General features: G+C 49.2%; 1 protein-coding gene across 1 annotated transcript; it reads left to right on the forward strand.

The window, feature by feature from the left end:
• Positions 1–3059: 3059 nt before the first annotated feature.
• On the forward strand, positions 3060–7319 carry NKX6-3 (NK6 homeobox 3; the record flags this gene model as incomplete). The annotated part of the gene is made up of 3 exons (XM_079143389.1): positions 3060–3441; positions 5420–5589; positions 7080–7319. The coding sequence occupies 3 exons, from the start codon at positions 3060–3062 to the stop codon at positions 7317–7319; spliced, it is 792 nt and encodes a 263-aa protein (XP_078999515.1).
• Between the last annotated feature and the right edge of the window lie 5619 nt (positions 7320–12938).

The following is a 12938-nucleotide window of genomic DNA, read 5'->3' on the forward strand; positions in this document are numbered from 1 at the left end:
ATTTTTTTAATTGTTATGAAAAACAAATCATTTCTCGACTCTCCCATGCTCTGTTACTGGGAGTGTATGCCCCCACCCCACTCTGATGTATAGGCCATTCTCCCTACACCAGCTGAACAAATGTCAAAATTAATAAAGAAATTGACTCATGACACAGGGCTCCATCTCTCCTTCCTGGTTCGTCTTTGGGGCTTGTGCTGGGGCAAGAGTAGAGCCTGGGTTGGGGTGAAGAGGGTCAGTAGGTGGAATGAGGAGAAGCCTGCACTCCCCAGAGGGGTCCACAATTCTTCCTGGAAGCCAGGACAGCTCCTTAATTTAAACTGCCTATCTAGGGAGAAACCCTCAGGGAAGGGATAGCCTAAATGTTACCATGAATTGGGGAGAAGTTGGAGGTGGGAGAAGGGACACCACAAACTACCAGTGTACCACCAGTCCAGGTCTGGGACTAGTATACACTGAGTGGCATCCTAGCTCTCCCCATGAAAGCATCTGGTCCTGCACCCCATGACATTAAACATTCAAGAACCAACCCTTGCTATAGAGAGGATTTGGCCCTGTTTCTGTCTAGTTTTTAACACCTCATGCAAGGTTGGTCACCAGTCTGGCCTCAGTCTCCTCATCAGTCAAATGGAATGAATTCAGCAGTTGCTAAAGTTTCTTATGTTTGCCATTCTGGGATTCTCAGACCCTTAGTCTTAGCATTAAATAAAAGTCAAATCATTTGCAGCAGATTTCTTTCTTCATATGTTCTCATTATTAGGGAATGAACAATTCATGGTTCCAAGGTCCCTGGAGTATCCTCACCTCTTGTTCCACCCCAAGAGAACTCAGAATCTGAAAGGACCCCCAGAAAAATGAGTCAGTCTTTACTGTGCATTTACATTACCCAGAGGGCTTTTATAAAAGGTTTTTGAATTATAGTTGCACGGGTGGGATCCTGTGACATCCCTGGGAATCAGAACTAACTACCAAAATGATGGTGATGCACGCGGCCTGGTAGAAAAACCAACTTAGACAAATCAGAACCTTTCTTTCTTGCTGGGCCTGGTCATGCACACCTGTAATCTCAGGGACTCAGGAGGCTGAGGCAGGAGGACTCCAAGCTTGGACAACTTAGTAAGACCCTGTCTCAAAATAAAAAATGAAAAGGAAAAGATAGAAAGAAAGACAAAGAAGAAAAAATGTTACACCTACCTGTAAAAAAATAAAAAAATAAATAAATAATAAATAAATAAATAAAAGGAAAAAGAAGGAGAAGAACCATTTTTTTTTTCTTGTTTATAATCCAAACTTAAAGAAAAATCATCTCATACCCTTTGTAAGGTCTTTCTTAAATTCACCTAAATCTATGCCATAAAGAGAGTGGCTCAGAGTCTTGCCCTCCCCAACCCTGGACTCTGCCTTTTTCTAGAAACCAACAGAGGGCCAGAAAAGGGGTATCTCTTGTCTCTCATCAGCACAGACCACAAGTGATAAGAGAGTTCTGCAGAACTCATGGCCTGGTCAGCAAGGGCTTTTGGGCTGCCAGGCAGAGGGAGGACAGAAGTCTATCTGTCACTAGTTTTTCTGTCATTTTGCATTTTCAGACAAGTGGCACGCTGGTTTTCATTCTTAGAGAATAACTTCAGGAAAGAATGCTGCTCAAAACAGAAATAAACTTGTTACCTGGAAAGTGGGTTCTGATTCTTCTGTACCTCAGTTCCCTTGTTTGTAAAATGAGAGATTGTTCCAGTAGAGCCTCATACATTGTAAAAATTCATTCGAGAAAAAAAGCATATGGGTGCACTAAGATTTAACCCAGTTCCATGCATCAAATATTTACTGAGCCACAATCAAGTGTTTGACACATGACTCCACCACGGAAGCAGGGGACATCTCAGCATCAGCAATTTCAATCCCAGACACCAAGCAGGACAGAATGTGGCCATTGCTCTAGCAGAGTCACATATGGGGAAGAGATTCTAGTGGAGGAGGTCAAGGAAGGCTGCCCAGAGGCAGAAGTGAGAACACACATGTGCACAACCCCCTTTTCGACTTTAGTGGGCAGGAAAATGCACATACCCACCACCCTGAGCACTGCCCACTGCCCACCCCAACCCAATCTGCCCATCGGGCTCCCACCCCAGGCTCTTAAATTAGTCACAGGGCTTTGCTTCCCCACAAGAAAGCAGGCATTTCCAAGCCTCTGCACTTACCCTCTCCCAGCATGGAGGAGGAAAGGGAAGCAGCCAGTTCTCCTGCATAGCCTGGACATCAGCACATAAAGGGGCAGGAGCAGCTCAAGAAAGTGACCTCTGAGCTCAGCCTCCTCACCCTCAGGGGAGCAGCTGCATGAACTGTGACGTCCAGCTGCCTCAGGAACCTCCAGAGACTTCCCAGATACCCACCTTTTCCTACTGGACTTGGAGGGAGCAGGTGGAGCCTCTGATGATGAACAGAGCTTCTAGAGCTAATTTCTCTCTCTCTCTCTCTCTCTCTCTCTCTCTCTCTCTCTCTCACACGCACACACACACACACACACACACACACACACACACACACACACACACACCCTGGCTGATTTTACAGTCAATCTTTCAAAGTGCAATTTGTCTAGGAAAAGCCAATGTGAGGCCCGTGTTGGCTCCAACCAATGGCAGCACAGCTCTCACAGCTCAGCCAGTCTCCAGTCTGTATTCTAATGGGCCATATCTTTATCAGGGAAATGTCCCTTCTCTGAACTTAAAACTTCTCATGGAGGGTCCCCAGACTCGGAAGCAGAGGAGGGGGCTGTGCTGAGCGTGAGGAGTGCCCTTCTCCAGCCAGGACAGGCAGAGAGGAAAGGAGCGCCAGGGAAGCCCCCACCTGCCCTAGTGGCACCTGACTTCCGAGCAGCTGACGTGGGTGCCAGTCCCTGGTCAAGGGCTGGGCCGGATGCTTTAGGTGGGGGGCAGTCAGAGGCTTGGGGCTGCTTCTGACTCTCCAAACCTGCCATGAGATTCTGGGCTGGAATCTGGGGTCTCCAGCTTTAGGGGCCTGGATTTGGGCTTCTTACCTTCCCGCTGCTTGACCCGGAGATCATGGAGTCCAACCTGCAGGGGACATTCCTGTTGAACAACACGCCGTTGGCTCAGTTCTCAGAGATGAAGGCCCCGGTGTGCCAGTACTCCATGCAGAACTCCTTCTACAAGCTCAGCCCTCCGGGGTTGGGCCCCCAGCTGGCTGCCGGGACCCCCCATGGGATCACAGACATCCTGAGCAGGCCTGTGGCCACGCCGAACAGCAGCCTCCTCTCCAGCTACCCCCACGTGGCAGGCTTCGGTGGACTGGGCTCCCAGGGGGTCTACTATGGCCCCCAAGTGGGGAATTTTTCCAAGGCTGGGAACGAGTACCCTACCCGGACCCGGAACTGCTGGGCGGACACGGGACAGGACTGGCGAGGCGGGCGGCAGTGCAGCAACAGTGAGTAGAAGGCAAACATCCACCCCCAGCCCAGCCCAGCCCACCCAGAGCCACCCAGACTCAGGGGAGGAGGAGAAAGAGGTATGAGACAGGGAACTCACCCTGCCCACCTCACCTCAGCCGCCATTAGGCAGCCCAGCAGAGTCGCCTGAGTCCATCTTCTCAGCTCAGTGCAGAATTGAACTTACCCTCTCTGGCTCCATCCCCAGCTTTGCTTGGACACAGGCATCTGACCCCATCCTTATCTACTGCCACCTCAGCTGCCCTCTCAGGGGACTTCCAGACCTAGAGAAGGTCACACTGCCCACCTCTAACCTCCACAATATCTAAGAGGCAACTATTTTTTACAAAACTTTTTAAATAAATAAATATTGTATATGGACACAATACCTCTATTTTATTATTTATCTTTATGAAGCTGAGGATGGAACCCAGGGCCTCACACATGCTAGGCCAGCTTTCTACCACTGAGCTACACCCCCAGCCTGTGCCAGTTCATGTCGCTTCTGGCCAGAGTCCTGCCACTGCTTTTTCACACCCAAAGCAGGCAAACACCACCCCCAGTGAAGGAAATTTGCCACTGAGTCACATTCCCAAAGAGCCCCCTCATGCCTGGCATCATTCGGGGGACACTGAATGCATGCTGACCCCATCGAGGTCCTGCCTGTGAGTGAGAGGGCTCATTTCCCTTCCTTCTCAGGGTTTATATCAACAGTAGCAGCGACAGCAGTCCAACCTGCAGAGTGCTGGCTGAGCCAACTTGAACTTGCCCTGGCTACTGGAGGGGCTCTCCTCATCCCACCCATCCCTGAGCCCCAGTTTTTAGAACCAGTTCAGGTGGCCCAGGATGCAAGTCAGACTAGTGGAGGTGGTAAGGACATGTGCAGGCAGGTGAGGCTCACCAGGGAGGCAGGCAGAGGAAGCCTTCACTTCTGTCTGCTCTCTAGGCTCCCCCACTGCAATGAGGTGTGGGATCAACCATGGACACCCCATATGCACAGCTGCCTCTCCTCTGCCACACTGCCTGACAGCCTATCTCTCCCTCAACCTGACGCTTGGGGAGTTTTATGAGGATAGAGATCTCATCTCTTAGAACCTGTTTTACAGCCCAGTTTTTTTGGCTACTTTAAGCCTCAAGTTGCCCCTTCCTGACCTCCATCCTCCTCCTCCACCCCACTCTTCCATCCTGATTGCATGTACACAGGAAAAGAACTAAGAAAATCAGTGACCAAATTAAGTAAAGGGAGCCAGGACTGAAGATGATGGTCTCTCAGGAGGTCTCTTCCTCTTCCTGTGCCTCTGTCTCCCCACCTATAAGAAGAGGAGATGGGACTTGTGTTGTCAGATTGCCCTGACCAAGGCCCAACACCTGGTGATTCTGCTTCCTCTGAACCCGGCTGCCCCAGAGCAGGCTGCCCTGGCTGGGACTGGGATCTCGGGCCTCCATGACTCCAGTGTCATTGTAGCCATATGATCTTCAGGCTTGGTGACACAGGGGAATAGTATACTGGGCCTGGAGGCTTTCCCTCCTTGCTTTCCAAGAGACCTGGGGAAATGGGGCTTAGAAGCAAGAAAGTGGGGAGAAATCCACAGGCTCCTGGGATCTTGTCTTGGTGACCTGAAGGAACCCTTTGTCTTGGTGTCTTGTGCAGAGCATTATTGAGTAGAGAGAACATTAGACGAAAAGGCAACAAAACTGGTTCTAAACCCTCTACTCCTAAATAGCTATAACCTGGGGCAACTGCTCTCTGGGACTTCTATCCACCAAGACACAGCAGAGGTCACAGTTACTGTTATCTGAAGTGTCAGTAATGCAACTAAAGTGAGAGATATCATGATGCCCCAGCAACCTCAATGGCTTCTCCACAGGAGGGAGCTCACCCTGTGGGAGAGGTAGGGCAGGGCTACATCCTGTGGACAGTGCATGGACCCAGGTTCCCCTTCTTCCTGCTAATCCCACTTTCCTTCCTCCCACCAGCCCCAGATCCCCTGAGTGACAGCATCCACAAGAAAAAGCATACCCGGCCCACTTTCACGGGGCACCAAATCTTTGCCCTGGAGAAAACTTTCGAGCAGACCAAGTACTTGGCTGGTCCTGAGAGAGCAAGGCTGGCATACTCACTGGGCATGACTGAGTCACAGGTCAAGGTGAGTCTGTGCGGGCAAAGGTAACTGCCTTGCAGTGAGGGCACCTGCCAGGACAGGATGCCCCTGCGTGGGAGGGAGGCAGCCACACTTTCCCAGTAACTCCCCGCTCCTCATAGAGAGGCTGTCCTGGTGTGTGGGTACTGCTTGCCCATCTAACCCTAGAGATTATAATAATTATCAACAACCAAAATAAATGGCTGTCATCTAATAACCCTAAGCTGAATGCCTCTTATGGAGTTCCTCATTTAATTATTATTAGTTTTACAGATGAAGAAACAATTTCAATTGAGCATCTTGCTCATGGTTTCCTGGTTGATAAGGGCAGAGCTAGGATACAAAATCAGATCTGTGGGACTCCAACCTCAGGCTTTCCCCCTCTTCCACTGTCTGGGCCAGGAATCCCAAGCACCAATGGCAGCCAAATTAAAACTGGATTCCTCTTGATCTCCAAAAGGAGCTGGACTTGGTTTCATTCTTGGTTCAAAGAATGAAAACACCTTTTTCTGCTCACCCATCTGAAAAGAAGATGGGATGGGATACCAGATGTAAGAAACCTTGCAGTTCAAGAGACTTAGGGAGGGTCCATATGGTCTGGTACTTCACACCCCAGGGAGCCTGAAATAGCCTCATAAATAGGCCTCAGAAGACCTGCTTTTACCTCCTCAGACTGCTGGGGGCAACTTTTCCAACTTTGACATTAGAGCTCTCCCCAGAGACTTTGGGTGGGGACATCAAAGAAGCAAGTCTGGAGCTGTGCCAGAACTTCCTGGCTAGTGAAGCAGTCAACAGGTTCACACAGGTACCAGGGGCAGATTGAGACCCTAGTCTGGGCTTTGCTCCCAGCCTCTGGGACCACCTCTTCAGACAAATGTTTTGCCCTGTTGGGGTGAACGCTGATGAATGGAAATGGAAGGAAATAATCTGGGCCCCTCCTAGGTATATTTTTTCCTCTTTAGATGTCTGCATTCCTTATCCCAAATAACGTATTAGAAGAAATTATTCATGAAGTTCAGTGTGAGTCTAAGAAGTTAAAAGAGGGGAGGTTTTTTGTTGTTGTTGTTTTGTTTTGTTTTGTTTTGTTTTCCCCCTGGGGGGCCTGGGGTTGGACCCAGATCCTGGAGTTTAGGGTCTACCCTGAGCCACACCCCAATCCCAAGTGATGTGCCCCCACCTGGACTAACCCCTTTCCACCCTGGCATTTCAGCATCTCCCACCCGTGCTCCAGATGGCAAAAGAGAAGGAAGCTACACTGACAGGGAGGGTTGCCCTGAATCTGCACCGCCATTATTTTATTTTACTTTTTTATTTCCTTGCCTTCACCGCCCCCTTCCCCACCTGTAACGTGACTATTACAGTTCACTTCAAAATTGAGCCATTTATTTTCCTACAAAATAAGAATTGCGGTACTTTCTGCGGAGTGGAGCTGTCCTCTTACACAGCGGCCCGGGGGTGCTGCGCGTGTGTGGTCCTCAGAGTCCTTCTCATCCCAGGTGTGGTTCCAGAACCGGAGGACCAAGTGGAGGAAGAAGAGTGCGCTGGAGCCCTCATCCTCCACGCCGCGAGCCCCCGGGGGTGCGGGCGCGGGCGGGGACCGCGCGACCTCGGAGAACGAGGACGACGAGTACAACAAGCCGCTGGACCCCGACTCCGACGACGAGAAGATACGGCTGCTACTCCGCAAGCACCGCGCCGCCTTCTCGGTGCTCAGCCTGGGCGCGCACAGCGTCTGACGCCCGCCCGCCCCAGCCCCACCGCCAGCCCCAGCCCCACCGCCAGCCCGCCCGCCGGTCCCCACCGCACACGAGGTCCCGAGCAGCCCGCGGGCGGCCAGGCCAGGGCCAGCCTCCCCTTCCCCACGTGGCTGGGGAACAGGAGGCAGAGGCTTCAGAGGGGGATCAAAGAGAAGGGGAGGAAGAGGAGGAGGAAGGGAGGAGAAGACAGAGAAGTGGGGAAGAAAGGGGAGGAAGGGAGGAAGAAGAGGAGGAAAGGAAAAAGAGGATAAAGATAGAAGGAGGGGAGGAAGAGGAATTGGGGGGAATGGTCAGTCTAGCTGAGGGAGGAGGGAGACACACACCCTCCGAAGACCTGCAAACCTCTCTGCCAATTCTGCAGATTTTTAATTGCACAGGGATATTAAAATGACCAGGCTCCACAGCCAGGACACTGGCTATGGGACTCCAGATGTGCCACTGTGATTCAGCTGTGGTGTGGGGGATTGGGGGCCTTCCCCCAGGGAGGTAGCTGGCTGAGAAGTGAAGAGACCAGGGCCCTGGGTCCAGGTCAACTGCTGGCTGACCACAGAAGAAAATATGGAGTTGGCCTATCTGGGTACATTCCTCAGATCTTTGCACAGAGAGGGCCAAGCCCACCACTACCCAGGTTTGAGGAAATCCTGAGGGAGATGATTACCCCTGACACCCAAAATCAAGGATCCCTCATCTAGGCCGCAGGGAGCTTTCTGGCCTCTTGTCTCCACTTCACTCTCAAGACCAATCTCTCGGAGACAGGAAGATACTGGCTGGGCAAGAGGAGGTTGCAGGCAGACTGAGAAAAGATGGGAGAATCCTAGTGCATAGCTGCACCTGAGAGCCACCCACCTGGGCATTCACACTGCCCAAGGACAGGACCACCTGAGACAAGGGAGCAGCATCTCAGCAGGGGAGGAAAGGAAGGGCTGGAAAGGACCTCAGAAACCCCTGCTCCTCCAAAATGGGCATCCAGGCAGGGAGAGGGAGAGCCCCAGAGCAGGGAAAGGTGTGGGGAGGGGCTGGGCCAAACAGCATGCCGGGAATCCACTGCTTTGCCTTTCCTAGGATCACCCTGCAGCCTGGCCCTGGAGCTGCTGCCACCAGAGGGAATTGGCCTGCAGGGTGGTGTTTGTTTCACCCCAGGTGAATATTGAACTACTGGCAGGAGGGAGAGGGTGGGCTGGGGGAGGCGGGTAGGGCTGGCCATGGAGGAGTGTAGCCCAGAAGGGACCAAGAGTTTGCCCATCCTCACTGGCTTTTAAAAAAACAAAGAGTATAAATAAAAGAACCAGAAACCTCCCTATGGCTCATGTGCTTCTATGAAAAGAATGAGTTGTAGGATACTGGTGGTGAGGTCCCAGACAGGCTATCGTGGAGCTGAGTGGCTTGGCTCCCGGGAGTCAGTACTCTGGGTCTGTTGCTGATAGTTTCATGACTGGGGTCAATTTGAAATCTCCATCTCTCTGGTATATGCCAGGGACTGTCCTAGGTGCCAAGAAACCCTTGATTAATTTAGTGGGGTTCTCTGACCCCCCAGGAATTTCTGTTTCTAGTGGGGGAAATTATCTGTGAGAGAATCAGGTACCAGAAGGAAAAGATAGTGGGAGAGAGCCTAGAAGCACTGAAATAAACTGGACTCCCACTGATCTCTCCCAGGTAGAATGTTTGGGTTATTTGCCCTCGACCCCACAGGAAACTTGGATGGTAGGTACTATTTTTGGTGCATGCCTGAGAAAACTGAGGCTCAGAAAGTTCCTAAACCAACTCACAAAAGAGGCAACCTCAGAGCTGATTACAAGACCCTCTGATATCCTTGTTCCAGAAGACAGAGGGAACATGACAAGAAAACATAGATTGTAGCCTATAAGTTAACCCCTGACAACACCACCTGCTCAGGTATTAGTGTCTTTCTTCATCAAGTGGGAAGGAATGGAGCTTATAGGAAAGGAGCACAGCTCTGTGTACTGCTGGCCAGAGCAGGCTGGACCGCCATAGACCCCAAGGAAGAACCCTTTGCTGACATGATCTTCCTGAAGGAGGCCCGTCTGTTGCTGCAGTAGAAGGGATGTCCCCTGGAGAGGACGCTAAGACTCATCACAGGTTATAAAGAAGAGAAAACTCAGTAGGCTCTGGGATCCAGGCCATGCACAACATTGACTGAGGCTGGCGGAGCCTGTTGACATGCAGGTGTGAAATCATGAAGCGGGTATGGAGAAAGACAAAGTGACAAAAACCAAAAAAGTTTTGCTTGTTTTTCCTTAAACATACTATTATCTTAACTACTCTATAATAATTATAATGCATGGACGTCTGATTCAAGTCATTTGGAGTCAGTATTGAAAGAAGTATGGGGAAAGGTTTTCCCAGGACACATTTGCTGAGCTAAACAAAACCTCCTTCCATCTCAAAGTTCCGGGACATCTACCACTGGGACCTTTGGCTAAGAGACTTCAGCTTTCTTGCAGTCCCTTCTGACTCCTTCCCTTTAATTGCCTTTTATAGGTGGCCAGAACATAGGGACCAAGCAGAAAAGAAGCACTGTCTCCATTTCACTAATGATTGTGCTTACACTTATTACAAAGACTAGATTGGAGCCTGAAGGAGGAAGAGTTCCAAGGTGAATGACCTAGATTACTGAGGATATTTGGAATGTCTTATTCTCTGTGGATGTGCACACATTTATGTGTTGTTAGGGAGAACACAGGGTCTCTCACTTCATCCATCTTGAAGAAAGTCCCTGCTTTTATCTCTGATCATAGGAGTGACTTCTTATATGTTCTGAGTTAAACAAACCAACAAAAACAGAATTTTTGCAAATTCATATACTCCTTGAAGCTCTTCCTTCCACATCATAAACATTTCAGAGACAAGAGGAAAGAAATTGAATCCTGTGCTCTCAACAGCCATGGAGTCTACTATAATGGTTGTCTCAATAAAGTTCCAATAGGTGGGCACAGATTTTCGTCACAGCCCTCATATTTGTATCTTCTGATTAGAAGACTCGGGGGCATTTTCTTAGCAGGCCAGGGGTAAGAATAGGTGGATGTCAATATCTTATCAATTTTGGAATGGCCACATCCTGAAAGCAACAATCAGAAGAGAGATGAAGAACTGAAATCTCACTTCTGGTAACTCTTCCTCATACTCAGGCCACCTGAGGAATTGACCCCAGAAATCTGCTAACCCTGCAACGTGGCATAGGGCAATGTGGTCTGTTAGAACTGGACTCAGATCACTGATCCACAACTCTCTGTATCATTGGGTAAGTTATTTAACCTCAGAGCTTCAGTTTGCTCGTATGTAATATATAACAAGTACTCATCCTCTGCAAGTTTTTGTAGGTTTTCAATAATGAGTGTGCCTGGCATATACAGATAGGAAACAGTAGCTCTGTATCACTCAAAGAAGATTTTGGAAGCTGCTATGATTTGAACGTTTGGGTCCCTTGCAATTCATATGTTGAAACTTACCTTCCAAGGTGATAATATGAAGAGAAGGGTCCTTTGGGAGGTAATTAGGCCATGAGGGCTCCACCCTCATGCATGTGATTAGTCACCTCATAAAAGGGCTGGAGGGAGGCCTTTTGGCCTCTTCTGTCCTTCTGCCATGTAAGGACACAGCATTCAGGGTACCGTTTTAGAAGCAAAGACTAGACCCTCAGTGGACACTGAGGTTGCCAGCACATTGACTTCCCAGCCTCCAGAACTATGACAAATAAATTTCTTTAATTCATAAATTACCCAGCACAAGTGGACTAAAGACAGAGGCTGACAGTACTGGATTTGAGTTTCAACTTCACCAAGTAGTAGCTGGGTCATTGTGACCAAGTCAGGTTAGCCTCTTTAAGTCAGTCGTCCTCATCTACAAAATCAGGCTGGTAAATCAGTTCTACAACAAATGAAATCATGCACCAAGTATCACATGGTATGGGAACTTAAATAGGAGCGCACCCACACTCTCTTCCTCTTCCAACTCACATAAGCAGCAGAGCAGTTCTAAACAGGTCTGCTCAAGAGTGGGATAAGTGGGTCCAAAGTCACAGCTCCCTGTCTGTGTCAGAGCTCTGATTCCAGCATGTCAATCACTATTCAGGAGGTTGAGGAAGGACTCCATGAATGACCATATTCATTTCCCAGAAACACCTCTAAGATTCTGAACTTGAGGGAAGGAGTCTAACCAGGTACCCAGGGCTGAATTCAGCTTGCCAGATGTGTTTCCTTTGGAGTACAACAGTGCTTCTACAGAAACTGGAGCTTGCGGTTTGGCAGGGTGAGCCTGGCCTGATGAGTTATTTCTCCCATTTCCCCACTCCAGTCCCTGTGGTCCACACAGTTTCATCACCTGCTGGGCTCCCGAAGGCCTCTGAGTCTGTAAACCCCTGCTCAAGACATTGCAATGGAAAGAACTGATCCATACACACAGTAATGGCCTCGTATGAGGACTCATTAGAAATGCAGAATTTTAGGCCCCATCTTAGAATCAGCCTGTTAGCAAGATCTAGCTGGTTTGTGTGCACACTGCAATGTGAGGGGCACCAGAGTGAACAACTGTGACTGCGTGCATAACGCCCCTCAGAGCACAAATCATGGTCCAAATTACAAAATTTTTAGACTGGAACTAGGGATGTAGGACCACTGGAACTAGCATTCAAGAGACACTGAGTTCAATCCTTAACACCAGAAAAAAATAATGTTAGACTGATATGAATGAATATAGGTAGATGTGCAGCATTTGTGACCATATCACAGTTGGAACCCAACCATAAGCAGAATAAGAAAACTCTTCTGAGGCCAGGTATGATAGAGCACACCTATAATCCCAGCTACTCAGTAGGCTGAGGCAGGAGGATCACAAGTTTCAAGATCAGTCTGGGACAACAAGACCCTGTCTCACATGAAATTTTAAAAGGGCTGGGGATGTAATTCAGTGGTAGAGTGCTTGCCTACTATGTGTGAGATCCTGGATATACATTGGTATATATATATTGATACTGGGAATTGAATCTTCTGAGGGTAAGAAAATAGCTATCATAGGGTCCACATACTGTTCTCCCAGGTAAGGCCTCGAACTGTGTCAGAAGACTACATTCCAAGGGACCTATGATTGGAGACACTGGACAGTGACCACCAGCAACAACTGACAAGGAGAAAGGAATTTCAGAACACACCTAATCCAGAGAAGGATTTTCATGGGAAAAAGTATCTTGCTTTGAACAATTCTTTCCCTGATGATGCTCAGATAAACAAAATGGTACCAAATATATAACAATCCTCCCTTTGGGATCACATCACTTCAACTTGGCTCCAAGGATGGGTGGAGGGTTCATGGAGGAATCTAACACAGACAGGCAGATGAAAGGATTTCCTAGCAGAGGCTGAGGTCATGGGGAGGAGGCTAAGGTATTTCCTGTGTCACCTTGTCCCTAGGACCCAGAGCTTGATGGGACCTGTCAATCAGGGTGCCAAAATGGCATCTGTTCCCTAAAAAGCAGAAGGTCCAGCACCTAGGGAAGATTCCAGCATCTTTTGAGAGAAGGGGGTCCTTCCAAATGCTTCGCTCCCCTTAACTGGTTTATCTTCCAAAAGTTGTGGGTGATTAGTG

This window comes from Sciurus vulgaris (assembly GCF_902686455.1).
Source record: "Sciurus vulgaris genome assembly, chromosome: 5".
Lineage (NCBI taxonomy): Eukaryota > Metazoa > Chordata > Mammalia > Rodentia > Sciuridae > Sciurus > Sciurus vulgaris.